Source organism: Myotis daubentonii, chromosome 1, assembly GCF_963259705.1.
Source record: "Myotis daubentonii chromosome 1, mMyoDau2.1, whole genome shotgun sequence".
In the NCBI taxonomy this organism is placed as follows: Eukaryota; Metazoa; Chordata; class Mammalia; order Chiroptera; family Vespertilionidae; genus Myotis; species Myotis daubentonii.
The window spans coordinates 16970260-16997735 of record NC_081840.1 but is presented as its reverse complement, the minus strand read 5'-3'; the positions used below and the strand labels follow the sequence as shown (position 1 = coordinate 16997735).

At 38.9% G+C, this 27476-nt stretch overlaps 1 protein-coding gene across 8 annotated transcripts in view; it reads right to left on the bottom strand.

Annotated features, from left to right (window-relative positions):
- CEP128 (centrosomal protein 128) overlaps positions 1-27476 on the bottom strand; it is a 343429-nt gene that overhangs the window by 250326 nt on the left and 65627 nt on the right. For all 8 annotated transcript variants that reach the window (XM_059688963.1, XM_059688957.1, XM_059688982.1 and 5 more), the window contains 3 exons: positions 5653-5736; positions 4004-4078; positions 2303-2435 (listed from right to left, as the gene is read on the bottom strand). In XM_059688963.1, the coding sequence (XP_059544946.1) occupies positions 2303-2435; positions 4004-4078; positions 5653-5736 (292 nt within the window). The remainder of the gene's footprint in view (positions 1-2302; positions 2436-4003; positions 4079-5652; positions 5737-27476) is intronic.

The window sequence follows — 27476 nt, the reverse complement described above, 5'->3', positions numbered from 1 at the left end:
AGTATTCCTAATTCACAAAGGAAAAAAAGTCATATGAGTCATGAGTACTTCTGCTATGTGATTAATTTTTGCCACCAATCTCCAGATAAAAAAAAAAAAAGGTAGATCTTAAATTTAATTGTAAATATAGAAAACTGAGATAAGACAAAGTAAAAAAGTAAAACATAAAGGTATTTTAAATTTAAATATAAGAACAAGTACACACACACACACACACACACACACATTTAGGCAAAGAAGTAGGAAACTGGAAAAATTCCACTACTGGCTTTGCTGGCCCTTTCTAAGAGAAAGCTCCATGACATAAACAGGTTTGACAACTGAAATGTGTTTAAAAATCAAACAGAGAAGACATTAAAATTGGATATTAAGTACAGCCAACAAACAAGTAAAATTTGAAATTAAAAACACAATACCATTTATACTAGCATCCAAAAGTTAAATATGTATGTATAAATCTAACAAAATTTATATGAGGAAAACTAAAAAACTCTGATGAAAAAAATCAAAAATGAACAAAATAAATGGAGAGATATTCCATGTTCATAGATAAGAAGACTCAATACTGTCAAAATGTCAGTTCTTCCCAACCTAATCTACAGACTCAATGCTAATCCCAACAAGTTATTTTGTGGATATTGATGAACTGATTGGTTATATGGAAACCAAAGGATCCAGAATAGCCGATACAATATGGAAAAAAGAAGAGCAAAGCTGGAGGACTGACACTACCCAACTCCAAGAATTACTATAAAGCTACAGTAAATCAAACAGAGCAGCACTGGTGGAAAAAAAACAGATCAATGGGACAGAATAAAAAGTGAACTGATCTTTGACAATGAAGCAAAAGCCACACAATGACAGTTTGAAAGATTCTAAATATACTCCTAGCATACGATCCAACAATCACACACTTTGATATTTACTAAAAGAAGTTGATAAGATGTCCACACAAAATCTGTACTCAGATGTTTAGTTTGCTCATAACTGGTAAAACTTGGAAGCAAACAAGATGGCCTTCATAGGATGTAAACTGTGAATGTTAACTGTGGCACATCTAGACAATGTTTAAAAGAGACAGAGAGAGAACTACCAAGTCATTAAAATACATAAAGGAAACTTAAAGGCACATTATTAAGTGAAAGAAGCCAATTTGAAAAATTATATACCAAATGATTCCAACTATATAAGAATTTGGAAAGGCAAAACTATGGAGACAGTAGAAAGATCAGTGGTTGTCATGTATTTAGGGGGAGAGAGAGAGATGAATATGTGGAACACAGAGGATTTTCAGGGCAATAAAAACTACTCTATCCTATATAATAAAAGCCTAATATGCCAATCGACCCAACAGTGGAACGACCAGCGGAACAACTGGGTGCTATGACATGCACTGACCACCAAGGGGCAGATGTTCAACACAGGAGCTGCCCCCAGTCTGCAGGCCCAAGGCCAGCCAAAAAGGGTGCAAGTGGAGCCCCCCAATCACCCCACTGGTCGCCTCACAGAGGGAGGCGACTGGCGTTGGCAGCAGGAGGCAGGGCTGGTGAGCGGGCGGCGCCAGGCCAGCCAAGGCGAGTGACATCAGGGGCCCTCTGATCGCCCCAGTAGTCACCCCACAGATCGGCCCTGATCGCCAGCCAGGCCTAAGGACCCTACCCATGCACAAATTTTGTGCACCAGGCCTCCAGTTATACTATAAAGGTAGTTAGACGTCATTATATATTTGTCTAATCTCAGAATGCACCACACCAAGAGTGAATCCTAATGTAAACTATGGACTTTGGAAGACAATGACACATCGGTGTAGGTACATCAGTTATAAAAAACTTATTCCTCTTGGGGGATGTTAATGGGGGAGGCTACCCATGTGTGTGAGTAAAGGGTATATGGGAAATCTCTGTACCTTTTGCTCAATATTGCTATAAACACAAAGCTAAAAAATAAAGTTTATTTTTAAAATAATTGGATACTACATTATTATCTTGTTTTAAAACCTTGTGGTAGATAAAGAAATAGATAAGATACCCTAACTGGGTAGCTCAGTTGGTTAGAGCATCATCCTGATATGCCAAGTGTGTGGTTAGGGCACATATAAGATGCAACCAATGAATGCATATAGAAGTGGAACAACAAGTCAATGTTTCTCTCTATCTTTCTATCTTTCAAATCAATTAAAAATAATAATAATAAAAAAGATAGGTTGACAAAAGCACAACATACAGGATGCAATTCTGAAAATGGCAAGTATTTTAAGAAAGATTTTTTTAAAACCCTACATATTTACAGATCAGAATTATACCTCTCCTAAACCTCCGGTCATCTCCTTGTTCATCCTGACGGTTTGACAGTTGGTTGGAAATCTGAGATACTTGATGTTGTAAACCCTTTCGATCACCTTCTGCTTTCATAAGTTGTGTACGGAGTTCTTCCACCTAAATACATATAGTCAAAATTAAGTTTTGAAAATAAAGAAAAAAGAATAATTGAACTCACAGATTATTTTCCTAGGGAAAAAGTTTACTTCTACTGGGCTGTGGCAAGCACAAGTTGAAGCCAAGTTAATTTCCTTGTCATGCCAAACCATGGAATAGTCTCTTGTTCCATTTCTTTATTTCTCTCGTTCCTTCCACAAAGAATGAATGTCTTTTCCCCTTCTCTGTGTCTACTGTGACAAAGAATTTGACCGCATTTTAATAAAACCTTTATTCGGACCTACTACTATTAACCCAAACCACCACCAATTAAATACTGTATGTTTTCATATTTTTCACTTCGTTTATTTCATGTGAACTTGGTCTATTGATTGGTAAACTGAAGAAAAATGATCACAGTTAGCATATTTTGATATCAAAGTACTGTTCCAAATAAATAAGCAATAAACGCTACTGAATAAACTGTAATCTCCTTGAGATCAAGGGCTATTTTATTCATCTCTGTATTTGTAGAGGCTAGCAAACTGCCTAGCACATCCCAGGTAAGTCCCCAATGAGCATTAAACAAGTTAGCAGTGGCCAAGAGTCAGCTAAAGTCACAATGACAACCCAAACACAGAAATCTCTTACTTCAAAAGATGACATTATAAAGTACAAGTCAAAGTTCCAAAAAAAAAAAACCCAGAGTGGAACTAAATACAAATATAAAATTCCAAAAAAGAAAGGCTGAACTCTGCCAACATTAATTCCAATGGACCACTGGCTGCAGAATAAAGCCAAGGAACATTTTTAAAGGTTTTGCAAAACAGGTGAGATAGTGTATTTTCAGCACTAACTGTCAAAATGTAATACCACTTCTGAACATCTATATGATTTCTGACATCTTTGCCTACCTAGTATATTATGTAATGAGTTATGTAACCCACATTTCAAAACAGAGGAAGGGACAATTGCACTTTATATTAAATACAGGTAGAGAAGCAGTTAGTTGGAAAACATAAGCCCTTATCCAACGTATGTAAGATAGCTATTTCAAGTTATTGAACTTTAAATATCAGAAGCGCCAAGCTCCCACTATGGGCTAATAAGCTGCAAAATCTTATGCTTTAAAAGTAAGCCTTGGGTTTGGTTAAAAGGGGGCAGATAGCATCTTGAAAATGTGGATACAAGACAATAATGCATACAAAGTAACCTGAACATGCAAAAGTCTGTTTTATGCATTTTGCTGCTTCCTTCACTCTCCAATGCCTCCTTGAGGAAAATTAAGCCCCTGGGAAAATTTTATCTTACACATCCAGTCTCACTTTTACATTGGTTATGCTAAGAGAGATAAGACCAAAGTTGGAGAAGCCATCAGCAAAATACACAGTCACAGTGGAAACTTGGGCTGGTGTTTTTCTCAGAATCTTCCTGAGGATTTCATCTTTCACTTATGTATACTGATATACATTCCTTAGAAAACAATTATTCAAGAGCTAGGTTTTTCCTTTCAAATGACATTTAATAAAGAAGGAAATTCAATCCTGATTTCATTTAAAAGCAGCTTATCATAGCTTGCATAGACCTACCTGATACAAAAGTGTTTCTCTGCTGCCTTCTGACTGATTCAGTAACCTTCGAGACAGTTCCAATTCCTGTTCAAGCTAGAGTGTCAACAAAGAATAAAGAAAAATGCCCAATGGGACACAAGTTCACTAAATTATATGGACACTTAAAGGGCAAAAAGAGGGGAAGTTTTCAGAAGAAAATATGGAATAATAAATACCTTGCTATAAACACATATTAATGTTTCCATTAAAATATGTTAACTACATAACAAAAAGTGAGCCAGACCATACTTCAAAAGGGCTGGGTTCTAAACGGTTCCATCCCAGCTATGACCTTGTTTAAATCTCTTTTCCTTAGGCCTCCTTTCTGTTGCCTCGAAAATAAGGATTGTATATTAAACAACTTCTGAAATTCCTTCCAGTTTGAAACCATTTTAATTCAAATTCTACAGCAATTCTGTCTTTAAATTAGTTCATGTATCATATGAACTGAATTAAAATAAAAATTTCAGAAGCCCAATGACTCAAAGTATATTTCGTCCAACTGATGATTATTATATTTTATATTCCTAATATTTCCAACATCCACAACATTCCTAAAGTTTTTAAATATCTAAGTTTAGCCCTGTCTGGGTGGCTCAGTTGGTTGGAGCATCGTCCCACACACCAAAGGTTGCAGGTTCACTTCCCAGTCAGTGCACATACCTAGTTGTGGGTTTGATTCCCTGTCAGAGCACATACATAGGTTTTGGGTTCAGTCCCCAGTAGAGGCACATACAGGAAGCAACTGATTGATGTTTCTCTCACACATCAATGCTTCTCTCTTCCTCTCCCTCTCTCTCCCCCCTCCCCGCCCTTTCCTCTCTCTCAAAATCAATAAAAAACATATCCTTGCCTGGCCATTGTGACTCAGCAGTTGAGCATCGATCTCTGAAGCAGAAGGCCACGGTCCAATTCCCAGTAAGGGCATGTGCCGGGTTTTGGGTTTGATCCCCAGGAGGTACAGGAAGCAGCCAATTGATGACTCTCTCTTATCAATGTTTCATTTATTTTTTTTCTCATCGATGTTTCTGTCTATCCCTCTTCCTTCCTCTCTCTCTAAAGCAGCGGTTCTCAACCTGTGGGTCGTGACCCCTATGGAGGTCAAACGACTCTTTCATAGGGGTTGCCTAAGACCATCAGAAAACATATATATAATTACATATTGTTTTGTGATTAACCACTATGCTTTAATTATGTTCAATTTGTAACACTGAAAATACATCCTGCATATCAGATATTTACATTACGATTCATAACAGTAGCAAAATTACAGTTATGAAGTAGCAACAAAAATAATTTTATGGTTGGGGGTCACCACAACATGAGGAACTATATTAAAGGGTTGCGGCATTAGGAAGGTTGAGAACCACTGCTCTAAAACATCAACAAAAAACATATTTTTTAATTTAGAAAAGAAAAGAAAAGGAGAGTGGCCAGACAATAAGGTAGCAAACAACCTGTACATGTTTCTAAGAGCAAGTAGCAAAGTGGCAGAACCTTCAATCCAAGTGCCTCCACATCAATCCATAAAGGCTTCATTGAGTTCTAACACAGGACCTCAGGCACTCAACAAATATCATTGGCCCCAAACAGTACTACTCTTTGAAAAATAACTTTCAAAATCTTACTTGGTTCTTCTCAGTTTCAGTTTGTCTTAGCTTGTTTTGCATTACTCCCTCATCATCTGTTTTAGCTTCTTGTTTCTTCAATGCCTAGAATGAAAGAGATGGGGAAATGTGTATCAGACAAAAATACATATAAAACTGAAAGACACTATTAGGACTTACTAAGAAAGGCAGAAAAGGATGAATATGAGTTGTACAACATATATAAAGGAATTACAACCTGCTCATTCACTGAAATCCTAAGAACATTCCAGTTAGAATCAAATATAAGCAAATTCCTAATCTTCCTAATCAATTTTCACTCAGTTTCACCTTTTCCCCATCTTTGGGTATTTTGTTACACAATCAGAAAGTGCAGACAGCTAACAGTCTTCTTGGAAACAAGCAAAGCTTACTGTCTTCTGAAATAATGGTATTTAAAAGTTGTATTATCTGCTCAACTATTTAGATATAATACTAAAAACTAGCTCACTCATTTTCCAAATTATGAAAAAAATCTCATCAAAGTAGAAACATGCTTGTTGCATCATTATTACACATATGACATTTAATCGCAACATATAACTGGCTTTTCAAACCATACTGCACACGGAGGGGGAAAAGCATTCTTTTCTACATTTTTCTCTCATTAATAAAATGGGGGGGAAAAACTAATACAAATGTCAAAAGTTAACCACAAAAGTGTTTGTTTGGGTTTGTTTCTATGTTAAATTTAAGTAAAAATTTATACTTGGAACAATCTTTCATGACATGTAAAAAGCATTCCATTTGTTCAAAAAATGTTTTGACAATCTTAGCATTTAGACTTAGAAGATGTCTATGTAGAGGCAATCCAAACTGAGAAAACCCGAACTGTCAGAAGTCTTTACCAACAGGCTCTACAGAAAAGCAATTTTTAGGCAAAACAGCAGAACATGTTAAAAACTGTCTTGATATAAGTATAATCAATCATATTCAATTTCATACACTTACATATCTAACAAATGACTTCTATGTGCATTTATAACATGCAATGGACTGTGCTTGGGGCTACTAATATGCATGTATATAAAACAACCATGGCCCCCTACCCATGAGATTACAGCTCTGCCATAGCTCCTACTCCCACTAATAAAAAGTAACTGAAGAAAGAAACATCATCAGAGATTCAGAAGCATGGAAAAACTGATGAATCTCAGAGAAAAGGCAGGGGTGGGGGGTGGGGAGACAGATTACCCAAAGAACTTATATGCATATATGCATAACCCATTGACACAATAATGTGGTGAAGGCCTGGGGGGTACAGGGGTGGGATGGAGGGGGTCAACAGGGAAAAAAAGGGGACATCTGTAATAATTTCAACAATAAAGATAATTTTTTTAAAAAAGAGATATCATCAGAATGAAAAATACTTTTGGTTGGAGTATAATAATAACACTTTTATAGCATTTACCATATCCAGGCATTCTGCTTCTCCTCACATATATTTTAAAAATACATTACATATATTATAATATAACATTTACTCTTTATGATAATTCCATGCGTTATTACAAAACCCATTTTATGAAGGGGGAAGTTGGAGTACAAGTCGTTGAATAACTTGCCCATTCTAACTAGGTCATTCACCTAGTTAGTGACAGAAACAGGATGTAGACTCGGGCTCTCTGAGGAAATAATATCAACCTTACAGGGTAGATATGAAGACTAAATAATTTTATACTTATAAAGCATTAAAAGGTACAATAAAAGACTATAATAATTACTATAATAACTATTGAATTGTTAACATTGATAAAGTATTATATTTATAATACTTCCAGTTAGCTATCAAGCGATTTTAATATTTGCTTTTGTTCTTTATTGTAGGGTAAAATTTGTAATAATATTTAATTCTATATATACATAATCTATTAAATTTTGACTTGGAAAATTCTCCAGTGAAGAAATTTTTCCATTTTACTAACTGGAATTAATCCATTTCTGTCCCTTTTTTATGATTTCCAAAACTCACATTTTTAAAATCCTATAACACTTTACATAAAAGGAAGTTACATTAACATTTCCCATGTGTTTGCAGACTTCATTTTGATTAAGTGCATTAATATGTTTAACTCACATTTATATGCTTAATTTTACTTACTTAGATAGACATTCAAAATAATCCTTGTTTATCCGGAGGCTTACATTTCCAGAGTAATACAAAAGCTTTGGTGTCGCTATGGTGTAAGCTTCAGAAGGCCAGAAACCTCGCCAAGATCACAGTTTACTTCTAACACAGGACTTGGCACATTTTAGGTGGCAAACATATATGACTGAATGGATGAATAAATATTCCTTTATAATCTCCGAATAGCAATTTCACCTTGCAGTTGGCTCAGCCAATGCTGTTCATCACATACATGTAAGTTTTCCCAATTTCTCCCACCTTTATTAATTGCCATATTTTCTCAAGCACCAAGTTGTTTTTCTTTATGGGAAAACAATTATCATGGTGGAGTAATATTGGAAAATAAATATTTATTTTGGGGTTTAAGTCAAAGAGTTAACCTTTTGCTGTTTCACAAGTCATCATTTTAGTCGTTTCCTTTTTTTAGAGAGAGAGAGTGGAAGAGACAGGGAGAGAGAAACACACTGATTGGTTGCCTTCTGTATGTGCCCCAGGAGGTGCGGGATGGAGCCTGCAACTGAGGTATGTGCCCTTGACTGAAATCAAACCCCAGACTCTTCAGTTCATGGACCGACGCTCCAACCACTGAGGCAAACTGTCTAGGGCTAGTCTTTGCCTTAGTAAGGAAAGCTCATGAATGAGTTCATTTTAATTTTTTTTATTTTTGAAATAATTTAAGTTTACAGAACAGTTGTAAAAATAGCTCCAAGTTACCATATACCCTTCAGAGTTGTTCCCTAAAATTAACTTATTATATGACCATGGTATGTTTATCAAAACTAAGACATTAACATTGTTGCAAAACCATTAAGCGACAGCCTTTATTCAACTTTCAAATGTTCTCTTTTGTACCAAAATCCAATTCAGGGTACAATGGAGCAGCTTCCAATCTGCAAAAGTTTCTCAGTCTGTGAAAGTGTCTCAGTCTTTTCTTGTTTTTTTGATCTCAACATTTGTGAAGAGATACTCCAAGTAAATTCAGGTCAGGTATTTTATAGAATTTCCCTTAATTTGGGTTTTTCTGATGTCTTCTCATGATTAGACAGGGCTCATAAATTTGGAAGGGGTATGGAGGATACAACAGAGGTAAGCAGCCTTCTCACTGCATCACATTACAGGGTACACAATATCAACGTGACTCAGGACTGGGGATGTTAACCTTGAGCGCTCAATTAAGGTAAGGTGGTAACTGCCAAATTTCCTTACCATAAAGTTAGTCTCCTTTCCATACACTATTTGTTAAAAGAGTCACTAAGCTCAGCCCATACTCAAAGAAAAAAAATTAAGCTCCACCTCCCAGATGGAGAGTTTCAAAGAATGTGTGGAAATATGTTAAAATCACCAAAGTAACTAACAAATATTTAACTAGATTATTTTGAGGCTATGCAAGTATCATTAAAGTTTCACCCACCAATTTTAGCTCAAAGCCAGACCAACTATAACACTATGAGTTCTTTTTGGCCTACAAATTTTCCCCCATCAAACCTTACAGTCTAATGTAACCCAGATTCCTAGTAAGTTAACTCACAGGCCAGTACCCACCAGTAAGCAGAATGTGGAAGCTCTTTGTATTCATCTCAAGATCACTTGCTTACACCAAAAGCATTGAGTGATCTAGAATTTACATAAGGCTACATAGATGGACTCACACTCATCAAAGCCCCGTCAAACATTGGGTATCCTCTCCTCTTGGGCAACTCTACTAACCAGGGATTACCCTTCTTGCCTGTTCCCCTACATCCTGCCCAGCCTCATTAGTTGTTTCTTTGCTGCTTCTGGACCTTCCCCGCATGCTTCTAAATCTCCCTGTCCAAGTTATGCACAGCAATTTGCCTCTATTCCAGTTCTCAATTTTGAATGCTCATAACCATGCCCAACACTCCCACTTGCCCCACCCTGTAAAGAAAGGACTTGGCAGTTACCAGGAAACATCCCCTTAAAGGAAAATATGGGAAATAATTACTCTCATTCTCACACTAACAGATATTTAATCTTCATTTCTTACAATCAGTATAAATATTAATTTTACTTGCTGTTAAAGGAATAAAAATCAATAAGCTGAACTTGAATTAATCAAACTGTGTTTTCTATTTCTAGTACATGAAATTATACCCTATAAAAACATAACTCTTCTGGAAGTCAACTGTTCTTTGAAAAATCCAAACTTCCATATATGAGCTTGTTGAGTAAGAGAACCTCTAATTCCCTTGGATATCTGGGAATCTGCAATAAAACTTCCTTTTCTCCTCAGTTTTCATCTTCAACAGCTGACCAGTTATTCATAATAACACTTTTCTAAAATAACATATTTTTCTACTGTAGCTCTACTTGGTATCTAAAATGTTGTTTAATACTCTTCTTTTTTATTTCTCCTTTTACTCTAAGGATATGTAAGTCTTGGAAAATTCAGTCAATGAGAATTTAAATCCTATTGTTTTCTGTAGAGGAGAAAAAGTGAGATATTGAGGATCAACCCACAGCAAATTACTGCATTTCCACCATATCAGCTAGAAATGACATTAAGTCTGAATATTATTTCTGCTTCTTCTACACCAAGAGTCAGTAAACAAGCAAACACACAAGCAAAATTCTAGCCCAGAATATTGACCCTGCTTCTTACATTATCTAATTTAAAATGAAAGATGAAAGAAAATCTTTTAAGATCTAGTAAATATATATTAATGCACTTTAAACTTCTGAAAACCCAGACAATACTCAACGAGCAACATTTTAAAAATTAACTGAATTGAAATTAGAGGCCATTTCTTTAAACCTTAATAATAAACTTCAACACATTTACCACCTTTTTAAAATGTATAAGCCTGCAATGGATTTCTTTTCCATTTGACTTAGATCAAGCAGCTTAGAATTATATTAAAACTGACCCAGTAAAAGCAGTTATAAAAAGAGAAAAAAATATGACATGCCAATGAATTTCTATTACCGTTATTTTGCCCTTTAAAGCTTGTTGGGCTTTTTTTTTTTTTTTTTAATAAAAGCAGTACAGCTATAAAGCTATCTATCATGTGCCCTGCTCTAGAATTCAGACCGTCTTTTACACATTTAAGATCACAGCAACAACACCGAGCCTTAATAGAGGGTCCCTAGGGGCACATTTAAATCTTTAATAACAATAATTTTTCTTCTTTTCCTTAAGTGTGCCGATTTCCATTAAAAAGACTAACATTGAGTATTGTCCTACTGCAGTTTTTTAGAGGTAAATGATTCTGAACTCTTAGTTACATTTTTTTTAAATGCTTCCTTTCCTTCTAGAGAGGAGGGGGGAAGAGAAAAGGAAAATGTAAACATCTTATCTGACCATAAAAACTCCCATAACTTTGACATGATGCATGTTTATCAGGAGGTTCTAAAAAATAACACACTCAAAAATGTAGAACAAATAGAGAAGTAAAGGCCCTTTGTTTACTTTAAATGGACCAGCAAGCTTGGATAAGAATGATGGAGTTGGAATGAAATAAAGGTCACATCTTAAGTTCCACACAGGCCACTGAAATTTAAAAAAAAAAAAAAGTGAACATAAGCTTTCCTAATCACTCAGCATGCTCCAGTTGCATGCTTTTGGTCACAAGGGTAAGAACATGTAAATGATTCACTGGTAAACCAACAAGATTATAGAAAAACAAGTCTGTGCTCATATTCAACATTAGGTTAGTAACATTATACTTAAAGGTATAAACTTTCAAGTCAGATATTTTTTCCAGTAACAATAAAAAATGAAGAAGCCATGTCATTGATAATTAGAAAAATAGTTGTTCTTAATATATATATATATATATATATATATATATATATATATATATATATTTATATATGTATATATATTTTTTAAACAATTTTTAACATAGTTTATTGATTTTTTACAGAGAGGAAGGGAGAGGGATAGAGAGTCAGAAACATCGATGAGAGAGAAACATCGATCAGCTGCCTTCTGCACACTTCCTACTGGGGATGTGACCGCAACCAAAGTACATGCCCTTGACAGGAATCGAACCTGGGACCCTTCAGTCCGTAGGCCGACGCCCTATCCACTGAGCCAAACTGGTTAGGGCATATTTTTAAAGACTTTTCTTGGGAGCAGTTTTAGGTTCCCAGCAAACTGAGAGGCATGTACAGAGTTCCCATATACACCCTGACCCTAGTCTCATCCATTATCAACACCTTCTAATGGAATAGTACATTTGTTACAAATGATAAACCTACACTGAAGCATCATCATTGTCCAGAGTCCATAGCTCACATTAGGGTTCACTTTTCTTTTTTTATTTTTACTGTCGAAAGTATTACAAATGTTCCCCTTTTTTGCCTCCATTTATCCCCTCCACCCTGCTTCCGCCCTCTCCTCAGGTCTTTACCACCCTATTGTCTATGTCTATGGGTTATGCATATATGCATGTAAGTTCTTTGGTTAATCTCTTCTCACTCATCCCCCTGCACTCTGAAATTTGTCAGTCTATTGCATGCTTCAATGTCTCTGGATCTATTTTTTTTTTTTTTGGTCAGTTTATTTTGTTCATTAGATTCCACATATAAGTGAGATTATGTGATACTTGTCTTTCTCTGACTGGCTTATTTCATTTAGCACTCTGCAGGTCCTGCCCTGCTGTCTCAAAGGGTAAGAGATCCTTCTTTTTTACAACTCCATAGTAACCCATTTTTTAAATGTACCACAGCTTTTTTTTACCCACTCATCTATGATGAGCACTTGGGCTGTTTCCAGATCTTAGCTATTGTAAACAGCGCTGCTATGAACATAGGGGTACATATATTCTTTCTGATTGTTGTTTTGTGATTCTTAGGATATATTCCTAAAAGTGGGATCACCAAGTCAAATGGCAGTTCCATTTTTAATTTTTTGAGGAAACTCCATACTGTTTTCCATAGTGGCTGCAACAGTCTGCATTCCCATCAACAGTGTTCTAGTGTTCCCTTTTCTTCACTTCCTGGTTGTTGCACATTCTATGGGTTTGGACAAACATAATGACATGTATCCATCATTACAGTATCTCTAGGGGCCCAGTGCATGAATTCGTGCACCTTGAAAGGAACTGTGGGCCACAGGGACGGGTCTCAGCCCATCCTCTGCGCCCCCGCCCAGCCCCTCCTGCTGTGGCCTCCAGTCCCCTGTCTGCCAGCAGCCCTGCTCCCCTCAGCCACCGCTCTCATGCACTGACAGCGGGAAGCAATTGGGGCCATCGCTGGCAGTGGGTGTGAGAGGCAGCTGCTTCCCAGATCGCCCCTCAGGAGCAGGAAGAAGTGGAGAAGCCTTCAGGGGCAATTAGGCCAGCAGCTGTCACTCGCACCCACTGATGGCACCAAGCAATCGGGACCAGCACCAGGTCCCAGCAGCGAGTGCGAGCAGCAGCTCTGGCACTGGCTGTGGGTGTGAGCAGGGCTGGTGCTGGCAGTTGGTGCAAGCGGCGGCTTTGGCGCCGTCAGCAGGTGCGAGCAGGGCCGGCGCCAGCAGCGGGTGCGAGAGGCGGCTGCTGGCCCCAAGCCCCCCTCAGGAACAGGGGGAGGTGGAGAAGCCCTCAGGGACGATTGGGACCAGCACCCGCAGCTCGCACCCACTGACAGAGCTGAGCGATTGGGACCAGCACTGGATGCTGGCAGCAGGTGTGAACACCCAGCAGGACTGCGGCACATGGGAGCAAAGAATTTTCAGTAACCACCAGAGGCTCACCCTGATGACGGTGACCAGCTCCCACTCACCTGCTCCACCATCTCGCTGCAGCCAATGCCCACCATATTCCACATGTGCCACGCACATCATAGCTACTGGTCGTTCGGTTGTTCCACTGTTCAGTCTATTTGCATATTAGGATTTTATATATATAGAATATAGATTCTATAATGTATCTTCACTGCTGTAAAAATCCTCTGTGCTCCACCTACTCATCCCTCTCTTCACTCCTGGCAACCACTGATCTTTTTACTGCAGCCATAATTTTTTTTTCCTTTCCATAATGTCATACGGTAGTCAGAATCACACAGTATGTGGTCTTTCCACATTGTCTTTTACTTAGTAATATGCCTTTAAGGTTTTCCTATGTCTTCTTATAACTTCATTGCTCATTTGACTATATATTTTTATAACTAAATACTTCATGTAGGAATAAAATAAAAGCCAGCAAAAAATATCTGAGGTGTCAAAATATAATATTTTGACCCAAATTAGACCACACAAGCCATAAACAGAAGATACTAGTTGTTTGCACTTATGTATAAAACTTTTAGATATCTTTAAAGACATTTGTTATATTTTAAATCAAGATAAAATGTTATTAATTACTTAGTATACATAAAACACTATAATGAGAACCTTATTTAATTTGAATTTTTTTTTAAAGATGGAAATCTGGTGTCTATTTACAAAATCCTATTTTGGAAGCCTAAATCACAGCTCTAAAACCATCAAATATCAATAGAATAGTTGTTTTGAAAAGGAATATATATATATTACAGCAGGGTTTTATTTAAACCTGTACTGCTCATTTAAATAAACATAGATTTTATTTCTAAATTTCCAAATTTTGTTTTTCCTAAACCATGTTAGAAATTCCTCATGCATGAGAACTAGCTAAAGTCATGGAAAATTTTAGCCTTTAAGTTCATCCAGTTGGGAATTATCTGTGCCAATGAAAACCAAAACAAACAAAAAAAAGTTTCTTTTCAAAGCAGAAAACAATGCATTCATATTCTAAATCCCTTAACCAATATCTAATTCAAAAATAGTTAGATGAATTTTACTTAAATTACTCAAAGAAATTTATTTTTGAAACATAACCAAGGAACAAAAAATTCATACCAACATCTATAATGTAAAAAAAAAAAAATCTTAAGTGACAATACAAATGCATGATAGAGACCTAAAGAGAATCCAATAGTCATCATCACTATTATGACACTATACAGATTTTTAGGATTATCTAAGTAAGGGAGAAATCCTAAAAACTTGCTGCCAATTGCATATTATCCAGATGCAAGCAGTAAGTACAGTAAGTCAAGCTACAAGATGCAACCATTCCCATTGCAAAGGCTAGAGTAATTACCAAGTATCATGTAGTTAACTAAGATTTATCAGTCATTAAGGACATTGGTATTTTTGGCTTCTTACGATAAGGTGTTTATTATTTCAGTAGTCCAAAGAGCTCTCACAGGAATTGTGGTAGAAGGATACATGAGCCCTCATTACTGACCTATTTTCCCAGTGAATAATAAGCAAATTTACTGGTTTCACTATGTATTTATGGAGGCTGATTTGTTAAGTCACCCTGTGCCAATGAAGCCAACCAAGGTCATAGGTTCAATCACCATGAGAGCCAATTCCCTTTGCTCAGTTCCATGGCCATAGTCTTTACCCTAAGCCTTAGCCAAAGGCCACATGGAAGACTAAGTAGGCCAGAGATCATGAATGAATCAGCAAAAACCTACTACCTAGGATTATAAGAACAGCTCAAAAGCAAACCCCTATTAACTAGTATCAGAATTTCATTCTTCAAATGTTGTTATGTTTGCTAAACTACAAAATAAGACCTTAATTACTGCCTATAAAGTTGGTATGCTAAAAAAGCATCCAAGTCTTTAACTTGTTTAATTCAAAAGCAACAATGGTAATGAGTATTATTCCCTAAAATGCCACTGCTTTTACTGGAAAGGATTTTATTTTTATGCAACCTTTTACTTAATAAAAATCTTGCAAGTAAAGTTAAATGTGAGCCTAACAAGTGCACTTTCCAGGATTTCCTTCAAAATCAAAAAGCAAATGCTCTTAGTGGAGGGTCTGTTTTTATCTGAGTAGTTTCCTCTTAAAAAAGAGACTCATAGTTTTATTAGACATCCCAAAGCAAAATGATACTTCATTTGACTTTGTAAATGCAGAACCGCTGAATAATTATTGACAAACAGAAGATGATAGATAATTATGAAAATTGAATTTAAAATTTCTAAAGGTTTAGATGTGTTTGAGCAGAATACCCTGTAAATATACAACATCTTCCATTGTTCAGAGTCAGAGGATGTTATTTTATGCATTTGGATTTGGGTTGTTTTTTGTTTTTTTACTGTTTTCTAATCAAAATAAAATAGTACCAAGTCAATAAATAAGTCTATCAGTAGCAGAGTGGTTTTTGTTTGCACAATATTACTATGCACTCAGTAGTTGCCCAATAAATATTAATTGATAATGATGGGAAAGGGCTTTATAAACAGATGGTCTAGGATAAATTCACTGAAAATGTAGATAGAAACATTTCATTCTTTAAGAAAATCATAAAGTAGAAAACAAGATCTGCACTCAGAAAATCTCTGCCTATTGCCAGGCAGCTGTTCAGTCAACAAGAGCACAGACACTTTTCATCATCATCATAGCATTAACAACATTAAATGTTTATTTGCATATGGTGCCACACAAGGGGACTAACACAGATTTATGCTAGCCTTGTTAGTTATAATTTACAATGACAATATTGGCAAGAACAAATAAGTACACACAGCAAAATAAATGTGATTAAACAACAATTTGAGATCTAGTCATAAGGTATGTACATAAAATATATGTCAGACTTAAATGCAACTCATAGGAGCAATAAGAGTAATTTATAAAGTAAACCTTAACTATTTTCAAGCAGAATTTGAGATGCTTTACACGAACTCCTATATATATGCTTAAGAATAAGTGAAATAAAAAAAAAAAAAAGAGTCACAGTCTTGATAGAGAAGTCAAGTAAGGACTCTTCAAAACCCTAGAGGCAAACAATCAGAACAAAACGTGGTGGGTGGCCCGGACAGAGACGCGCACCCCGCCGGCAGGAGCCTTCCTCCTTGCGATGATCGATGATCGGCCACCCCGTTTGGCCACAGCCGGATAAAGACTACGATGCCGATTTAATGTTTCAGGCACAGTAATGTTCTGTATATGGTAGGTAGCCTGCAGATAATTTCGGAGGCAGAAAATAAACATTTTTTCATGGATTAAAAAAAAATGTGGTGGGTGGGGGCAAAAGATTGCATGAGGACTAATTTCAATGAGAGTTGGAACAAGAAAGCTACAAGCAAAATGATCAACCCAGTAATACATCCTGAAAAACACACAATATTCAAAAACACTTACTTGAATAATAAGAAAATATAATAAGAAAAGAGAATTTTGGCCGAAACCGGTTTGGCTCAGTGGATAGAGCATCGGCCTGCGGACTGAGGGGTCCCAGGTTCGATTCTGGTCAAGGGCATGTACCTGGGCTGTGGGCACATCCCCGGTGGGAGATGTGCAGGAGGCAGCTGATCGATGTTTCTCTCTCATCGATGTTTCTAACTCTCTATCTCTCTCCCTTCCTCTCTGTAAAAAATCAATAAAATATATTTTTTAAAAAAGAAAAGAAAAGAGAATTCTGGAGACATCATTGAAATGGGGAGGTGAAATGAGGTAGAAAGTACATTACAAGCATTTAATAATTAATGTCCTTAATGAAGTCAAAAGCCTAAGAAGACATGACATAAGTGTTAATTATATGTAAATTAGATTGTAAGAATTTCAGGACAACTACTCATCTTATAAGATTGCAGCCTTCACAGGAATCCAAAGGCCATAACTTACAAGCTAACAGTTGGCAAATCACTTCTACCATATAGAATACATTTCTAAACTTTCAACTTTTAAAAAAATATATATATTTTTATTGATTTCAGAGAGAAAAGAAGAGGGAGAGATAGAAGCATCAAAGATGAGAGAGAATCATTGATCAGTTGTCTATGACACGCTCCCTGCTGCCCCTCATACCCTGGGATTGTCCACAACCCAGGCATGTGCCCTGACCCAGAATCCAATAGTGACTTCCTGGTTCATAGGCCAATGTTCAACCACTGAGCCAGGCTAAATTTTCAACTTTTGTTTTATTAATATTAAATAGTAGGATCTTCAAATATATTATGAAAATGGAATATTCTTTAATCCAGCCAGCTATTACTCTCAATGTTTCCCAATATGATAAAGATAGCATAGCTAATGAATACTGTGTCTATGAGAGCCATGCATAAACCATACAGGGAGTTTGCTCAATTAATGGAAACACAAGTATTGCGTGAGTGCAAGGTTGAGAGAGACAAAAATCCAAGATCTCTTCCAACTTCTCTTCCATAGGCAGTTTGGTGAAAAATGTATTTTCCACATAGGTAATATTACAAGGGTTTAGTGTCACCTAAAATACCCAATGCCTAATAAAGTACTGTAATAAGGGGTGAGGAGCAGGTATAAGAGGTAAGAAGGGAAATCAAGAAAATGACTAAGGGAGAAAACTAAAGAACATGATATGTCAGGAACTTCACATTTCAAGCTGTGCCAAATAGTGCTCAACCAGCTTTGAAAGACAAATCCCATAATAGCCAATCATTCTTTTCCATCTATTTCTTTTCCATTAGCTTGTTGACATTAATGGTTCTTTCACAACCTTAGAGAAAACAGTGTTTATTTTATCCTTGAAAAAAAACACAACTTACCCACAGGTAACAAACATAAAAGAGAGAAGGAAATAATTAGTATGGTATAAAATGATAAGACAAAAAGCAATGTTGTGAATCAAAAGTATAGTGAATCAGAATTTAAATAAGCATTTCAGCCATAGATTGGTAAAGTGCTTATTATCATGTAACAAAAAGCAATGGTGTAGAAAATCACATTCATAGAAGAAATGTCTAAAATGATTTGAAAACCCAAAGTCTCAGCAAAAAGCCACCCCTCCCACCCAAATTTTCCCAAAGGGCCAGAAATGGGTAACTCTCTCCCCCTGGGCCTACTCCAGACCTCTACCAAGCTGAAATGACACCCTTACTGGATTACAGTGATTGTTAACATTTCTATATCCTCAACTCACCTGGGAGCCTCTAAAGGGCAAGGTAACATTTAAGTATCTTTATATCCCTAGTCCCCATCACAATAACTAGCACACAGTAGGTACATAGTATTATATTTAACTACATAATAGTGCTGCTACATGGTGTGCACCATTTATTCGTTCATTCCTTCAAGAAACACCTACTGGGACCTTATTCTAGGCAAGCAACTGCCCTAGGTGCTAGCGACACAGCAATGAGCACAACAGACTGAGTGCCTGCCTTCACAAAGCCTGCATCAGGAAGACAGCAGATGACAGGCAAAGAACAGCATTACAGCAGTGGAAGGGGGGCAGGCATGAAGACGGAGTACCATAGGAGAGTTATCAAGACCTTTCTGAAGTGGAGCTCTAAAAGACATGAGGGCATAAACAATGCAATTGTTTTCATAATTGAAAATCCCTGCCTCTGGAAATGGGATATGCAAATGTCCAGTAGCAGGAGAGTGCCTGAAAATGTCCATGAAAAAGCAAGAAGGCCATTCACTTGGCCTAGAGTGGGCAAAGGGAAGAACCACAGAAAATTCAGTGATGGGGCATAGAGGGACCAGATCAAAGTGGCCTTATAGGCTGAGGACTTCAGATCTCATTCTGAATGTGATTTTTAAAAGCAACACATTTTTTAAGAGTTTAAAGAAACATTATCTAATTCTGTGGGGAAGTCTGTAAGGAGGGAGGAATGGAAACAAGGCTACTGTACTAGCTCAGATAGGCAACAGTAGTAGCAAGATGATAGATGAGGGCAGTCAGGTAAAGAGGAAGAGTAGCTACCAATTCAGAAAATATTTTTAAAATAGAGCTGACAGGATTTAATGATGGACTGGATTGAAATATGGGAGAAATGCAGAAGGCAAGGACATAAAAAAGAAATAAATTTTTAAAAACAAAATTGAAACTATTTTATCAAGATGAGTATCCATCATTTTAAGAAAAATAAATCATATGAGCTATTTTTAGGATGAACCACACACATGTGCACGCACACACACACACACACACACACACACAAGGTTTAGCACCTTCTGTAAAGTACACAGGTCAGAAGGGAAAAGAACAGGAATTGGAACTCCAATGACCAAACTGTCCGGGCATCGTGGCTTTGAATCACAGCATCCCTCTAACTTATTCCCACCAAGACTGATACTGGTCAGCAATGCTTCAAGGATCTCAAGCTCAGATAATAAACAAGACTATATAACTTTTTCTCACTGCCCCATAAGGCCCATTAAATAATCTACACTAATAAAAGAGAAAAATGGTAATTGGCGTACGACGCTACCCTTTTCATTGGCTAATCAGGGCTATATGCAAATTAACTGCCAACTAAGATTGGCAGTTAACTGCCAACAAGATGGCGGTTAATTTGCATATGTAGGCACAATGCAGGGAGGCGAAAGGGAAAGCAGGAAGAAGCCCCCTGCCACTGACAGTGATCGGAAACCCAGGGGTGGGGGGGGGGGCTAAGAGCTGGGGGCAGGGCAAAGGCCCAGCCATGATCGGAGAATCAGGTGCCTTTGCCGCCCTGGCCAGTGATAGCAGGAAGTAGGGGTGGAGCCAGCGATGGGAGCTGGGCATGGTCGAAGCTGGCAGTCCCAGGAACTTGGGGTCCCTTGCCTGGGCCTAAAGCGAAGCCCACGATCGTGGGGCCGCTGCAGCTGCGGGTCCCCGCTGCCCGGGCCGGACGCCTCAGCCAGAGGCGTCCTGCAGGGGCAGGGGCGGAGCCCGCGCGATCGCGGTGCCCCCCACTGCCACTGCAGGTCCCCGCTGCCCGGGCCAGACGCCTAGGCCAGAGGCGTCCTGCAGGGGCAGGGGCAGAGCCCACGCGATCGTGCGGCCCCCCACTGCCACTGCAGGTCCCCGCTGCCCGGGCCGGAAGCCTCAGCCAGAGGCGTTAGGCCTGGGCAGGGGCAGAGCCTGCAACCGCGGGGAGCTGGGGGTCCCCTGCCCAGGCCTGACACCTCTGCCAGAGGCCTCAGGCCTGGTCAAGGGGCCGATCCAGTGATTGGTGATCGGAGGGTGATGAGGGTCAACTCCTCTGGCCGAGGCATCAGGCCTGGGTGGGGGGCGGAGCCGGGGATTGGGGGGATATGATGGTCTCCTTGCCCAGGCCTGAAGCCTGGGTCAGAGGCGTCAGGCTTGGGCGGGGGGTGGAGCAAGCGATCAGAGGGAGATGGGAGTCCCCTGCCCAGGCATGATTCCTGGGCCAGAGGCCTCAGGCCTGGGCGGGGGCCAGAGCCAGTGATCGGGGGGAGATGGGGGTCCCCTGTCCAAGCCTGACACCTCTGGCAGAGGCGTCAGGCCTGGGCAAGGGGCCGATCCTGCGATTGTAGGGTGATGGGGGTCAACGCCTGAGGGCTCCAGTATGTGAGAGGGGGCAGGCTGGGCTGAGGGATGGCGGCGGCCACGCAGCTGGAGCGAGCAGGAAACTTGGGTTTCTCCCAGCAACAGAGAAAGCCAAGCTTCCCACCGGCCCTAGCCTCTGCTCAAGGAGGGGCTGGGGGCCTCGGCTCTGCTCAAGGAGGGGCTGGGGCTCTGGCCTCCACTCAAGGAAAGGCTGGAGGCCGGGGCTCCACTCAAGGAGTGGTTGGGGGCCTGGGTCACCAGGGGCGACCCCCAGGCTTTCAGCCAGCCCTGGGTTCTGCTCAAGGAGGAGCTGGAAATTTTAAAAAAAAGGAGGGGCTGGGAGCAGCCAGAGCGGAGAAGCCAAGCCTCGCTGCTACGGCCGGACCAAAGGCCTGTGTCCCGGGTGCCAAAGGAAAACCAGTGCCAGCAGCCAGGGGAAGGAAGGCCTATTGCGCGAATCTTCATGCAACAGGCCACTAGTCCTATATAATAAAAGGCAAACATGCAAATCAACCAAACACAGAACGACCGGTAGCTATAACGTGCACTGACCACCAGGGGGCAGATGATCAATTCAGGAGCTGCCCCCTGGTGGTCAGTGCACTCCCAAAGGGGGAGTGCTGCTCAGCCAGAAGCCCTGAGCCAGGATAAGGATGTCCGACTGACGGGGCCTAAGCCATCAGTCGGACATCCCCCAAGGGCTCCCAGACTGCAAGAGGGCGCAAGCTGGGCTGAGGGACACCTCCCCCACGCCCCCGAGTACACGAATTTTGTGCAGTTGGCCTCTAGTTATATAATAAAGTTGTAGCTGTAACTTGACCATAATATGGAAAAAGATGTTAAAAATCTGAGTTTTTCATGCCTTAAGAAATAATGCCAAAGATTCAGTATTCAAATAAATTTTTAAAAGGATCCAGTGTACAGAATTGAAATGGAAATTAACTAGAAATGCAATGAGTCATAATACAGCTTTTCTATCAAGTACAGAAAACAAACAAAATTAGCCAAAGGGAAAACTCACAGCATTAGGAACATCAGTAGAAAACAATTATAAGTGGGGTGGGTGGACAGCAGGGTACAAAGGCAGTGATTATTAAGGAAAAAAAATGACAATTTAGAGAAAAGTTTGGATCTATATATGATAAAAATTTAGATAAAGTATCATTGGGATACTTTTGTATGTCTTAGAGATATAAAATGTGGAAAAAGACATGGAATATGATTCCAGGGAAATAAATTCATATCAAATTATAGCATCTAGTTATTTTATTATATGTAAAAAGATTCTTCTGCAGAGGGTGGAAGGCAGAGAGGGAGGAAGGAACTGTAATCCTGAACAGAAAGCATGAAGAAAACTCTAACAAAAAAGCATAGAAATGACAGTTTTACTGTTAAATACAGCAGATGTCTTACCATGTATAAGTGTGTCATAATTTATTTTTCAACAGTAGAGAGTAACACTGTTTTAAACTTAAAATTTTAAATAGCTATAATTAATTAATTTTTTTCAGTTACAATATAGGTATATATGTTGTAAAGAATCATTTTTCAACCAAGGTTAGCAACTTTAATAAAACATGCCTGTTGGGTCACAACAGATGGTTCAATACTGACGACTAGTGGTCAAAAACCTGTAGCAATTCCCTATTAAGTATCCTAAGATTTTTATCATTTGAAACAGGTAATGGAAATTATGTAAAAACCTGAGTTAAAAGACTTCTTCCCTTACCAACATTTTGAAAATTACAATAGAAAAAAAATGTATCTGCAGTCTTTTAAAGCCTTTTCTGTCCATCATTTGCAGTGTCCCCAAACCAAAATTAATCAGTATTTGATATTGAGCCATAGTAAAGGTAAAATTCCATGAGAGTCCATTTTTTAACATACAAGTGGCCGAATTACCATTCTTTCCAAAATCATAATTAATATTTCGAAGAGTCTTACTTTTAGAATTCATGTATCTGGGCTGCTCCATTTTTCTAACTTGTCTATTAGACCTTAATATATAAGAAATCCAGATTTCTTAAGTTCTCAGTATAATTTTAAAAAAAGTTACCTATTACAATTGCAACAAAAAAATTAAGAGGCCTAGGAATAAACTTAACTAAGGAGATAAAAAGACTTGTATTCAGAAAACTACAGGCCGTTGAAAAAAGAGATAGAGGAAGACATAAACAAATGGAAGAATATACTGTGTTCATGGATTGGTAGAATCAACATCATTAAAATGTCCATACTACCCAAAGCAATCTATAGATTCAATACAATCCCCATTAAAATACCAACAGCATATTTTACAGACCTAGAACAAACTCTACAAAAATTCATCTGGAATAAAAAAAGACCCCAAATAGGCACAGCAATCCTGAGAAAGAGGAACAAAGTAGGAAGGATCCCAATACCAGATAGCAAGCTATATTACAAAGCCACTGTTCTCAAAACTGCCTGGTACTGTTACAAAAACAGATATATAGACCAATGTAACAGAACAGAGAACCCAGAAATCAACCCAAGTCATTATGTTCAATTAATATTTGACAAAGGGGGAAAGAGCATACAATGGAGTCAAGAGAGTCTCTTCAATAAATGGTGCTTGGAAAACTGGTCAGATAAATGAAAAAAAATGAAACTAGACCACCAAATTACACCATTGACAAGAATAAACTCAAAATGGATAGCTACTAGAACAATCGAAACTAAGGGGAAAATAAACAAATGGGACAACATCAAAATGAAAAGCTTCTGCACAGCAAAACAACAAGAGAACCACTGCATGGGAGAACATATTTGCCAATGTTATCTCCAATAAGGGTATAATCTCCAAAATTTATAGGAAACTCATACAACTTAACAAATGGAAGATAAACAATCCAATCAAAAAATGGGCAAAGGACTTAAATAGACACTTTTGAAAGAGGACATACAGAAGGCCAAGAGACATATAAAAACATGCTCAAAGTCACTAATCATCCAAGAGATACAAATCAAAACAACAATGAGGTACCATCTCACACCTGTCAAAATGGCCATCATCAACAAATCAACAAATGACAAGTGCTGGTGAGGATGTGGAAAAAAAGGACTCTGGTGGGAATGCAGACTGTAGCAGCCACTGTGGAAAACAGTACGGAGTTTCCTCAAAAAACTGAAAATGGAACTCCCACATTTGACCCAGTGATCCCACTTCTAGGAATATATCCCAAGAAATCAGAAACACCAATTAGAATGAACATATGCACCCCTATATTCATAGCAGCACAATTTACAATAGCTAAGATTTGGAAACAGCCTAAGTGCCCATCAGCAGATGAGTGGTTTAAAAACTGTAGTACATCTACACAATGGAATACTATGCTGCTGGAAGAACAAAGAAGGAAGAAGGAAGAAGAAACAAGGAAGAAGAGGGGGAGGGGGAAGGGAGGGGGAAGAGGAGGGGGAGGGGAGCGGGAAGAGGAAGAAGAGGAAGAGGAAGAGGAAGAGGAAGAGGAAGAGGAAGAAGAAGAAGAAGAAGAAGAAGAAGAAGAAGAAGAAGAAGAAGAAGAAGAAGAAGAAGAAGAAGAAGAAGCTCCTCTTATCATTTGCAACAGCATGGATGGACCTGGAGAGCTTTATGCTAAGTGAAATAAGCCAGTTGGAGAAAGATAAATATCACATGATCTCACTCATTTGTGGGATATAATGAATATAAAGTGATGAACAAAAATAGATCCAGAGACATAGAAGCATCAAATAGACTGTCCAACCTCAGAGGGAAGGGCTGGGGGGTTAGAGATCAACCGAAGGACTTGTATGCATGCATATGAGCATAACCAAAGGATTACAGACACTAGGGGGGTGAGGGCATGTGCTGGGAGGTGGGAATGGCTAGAGAGAGGTCAATGAGGGAAAGAGAGAAATATTAATACTTTAAACAATAAATAATTTTAAAAAAAAACAGTAACCTACTATATCAAAATGCTCCTTTTACAAAGTTGAAATATTTAAAACATAATTGTGACTGTCTGAATTCTTGAAGAATATTTGTGGGACTTTAGTTAAGTCATTTAAATTACTACATACAAACTCCAAAGAAATTAAAATTAGTTACCATCACTTTCTTCTCTGCAAGAAAAAGAGCAAAATAATAAAATAATGTGTACAAACCTTAGAGAAAAATATTTTTTAACTAAAAATGTTACATACATATGGTGATTCATATGTGAAAAGAACACTCATTCTTCAACAACTATTTGCAGAATGTCTGCTATGTGATAAACAATGCACTACATGCCCCAGAAACAGGTGTGATGAACAAAGTTCCTGCCAGTGGAGTTTACAGTCTAGTGGGGAAGACATACAATAACATAAGAAAGCGAATAAACAATTATAGATGGTGTTAAGTGCTATGGAAAAAGTTAATATGATTTGAAAGAGAAGAGTGGCTGCAAGGGGCTATTTTAGAAACAAGGGGGGGCAAGGAAGTTCCCTCTGAAGAGGTGGCAATTACAGCCGAGGAGGGATGAAAAGGGAAAACCTTTGCTGAGAATCAGAAGGAAAATATCCCAATGAAACACTGAGAGAAAATCACTGTGGCTAGAGCACAGATTTCTTAGAATAATTTGTAGTTAAATATGTAATGGTTAGCCCAGCTGGTGTGGCTCAGTGGCTGAACATCGACCTATGAACCGAAAGGTCACAGTTTTGATTCCTGGTCAGGGCACATGCCCAGGTTGGGGCTCGATCCCCAGTAGGGGGCATGCAGGAGGCAGCTGATCAATGATTCTCTCTCATCATTGATGTTTTTATCTCTCCTCCCTTTCCCTTCCTCTCTGAAATCAATAAAAATATATACTTTTTAAAACCTACCTTATTTTTAAAGAAATGTAATGTTTAAATTTCAGAATAGCCATCTAAAGAATGGAAATATAATCTACAGCTTCAAAACCAGCAGTAATATAAAAATAAATATATACCACATTTCAATCCAATATTAAACAAGTAATAAAGAGGAGGGAAAAAAATTAAAGAAGAGATCTTTAAAAAATAGCCCAACTGGTGTGGCTCAGCAGTTGAGTGTTGACCCAAGAACCAAGAGGTCACCGGTTCAATTCCCTATCAGGGCACATGCCAAGGTTGCAACTGGATCCCCTGTGGGGGTGGATGCAGGAGGCAACTGATTGATAATGTTCTTCTCTCATCAATGTTTCTATCGCTCTATTCTCCCTTACCCTCTCTCTAAAAATCAACTTTAAAATATAAAATAAAATGATAAAAACATTTCCAATTATATCAATAATTATAAATGTAAACTCACTAATGCAGCCATCCTATATAATAAAAGCCCAGGGACCAAAACAGTGGAATGACCAGAACGAATCAGAGACCAGAACGACCATGGCCCCTAACCCAAGCCGGCTGCCCCCCAGCAAGCAGTTAAGGGCGATCAGGCAGGCAGGTGGGCAGTTAGGTGCCGGGGTCCAACCCCAGCAGGTCCAGGGGTCCCCAAAGGTGTAGACGGAGTCAGCGAAGAAGGAAGGACACGGAGACAGTGTTCAGTTGATCAGCAGCCTAGCCAGGATCTCTAGCCAGGATCTCCAGCCAAGTTCTGGTCTGGATCTCCAGAGAGGTTCTGCTTAGGATCTCCAGTCAGGTTCAGTCACCAGGTTCTAGTCAGGCTCTCCTGCCAATCTCCGCAGTCAGGTTCAGTCCAGGATCCCCTGCCATGCTCTCTCGCCAGGCTTTGCCTCCAAGCTCCGAGGCCAGTCCCTGTCCAGGATCCTCTGGCATGCTCTCTCCAGCGAAGTTCTTCTGTCTCTAGAGAATGTTCTGTGTAGGTTCTGTGCCTAGGCTCTGTCTCTCTTGGTCCTGTCTTCCAAGCCCTGTGTTCTCAGTTCTGTCTTATAAGTTCTGTGTTCTAAGTTCTGTGTTCTTCTGTCTTCTGAATTCTGTCTGAAGTTCTCTTGTTGCATCTGTATTTATACCAGTTGATTCTAATCCTGTCAATTTCTATTACAAAGGTTAGGGCGTTTCTTATCTCCATTCCAGGGAGTAAAGATTATGTAGCTTAAGCATGATTGTTTGTAGTTAAATTGATTAACTACCCGCCTGGCACTTAGTTAAGGAGTTTCATCCCCTCCCTAACTTCAGGGGAAAATCCCTACCTGGGGATTCAACCTTTCTCGGAGAGGTGACCTTGGTTAAAACACAGCGCCAAGAAGGTGAGCAAACATATTAAGAACCGTATGCCATATATGCCAGGTCCCTTGAAACAGCAAGGATGGACCGGCTCCCGGCAGTTAGGGGCGATCAGGGTGGCAGGTAGAGTGGTTAGGGATGATCAGGCAGGCATAGGCGGTTAGGGGCGATCAGGCAGGCAGGCAAGCAGTTAGGGGCCAGCAGTCCTAGATTGTGAGAGGGATGTCCTAAACCAGCAGTCGAACATCCCCTGAGGG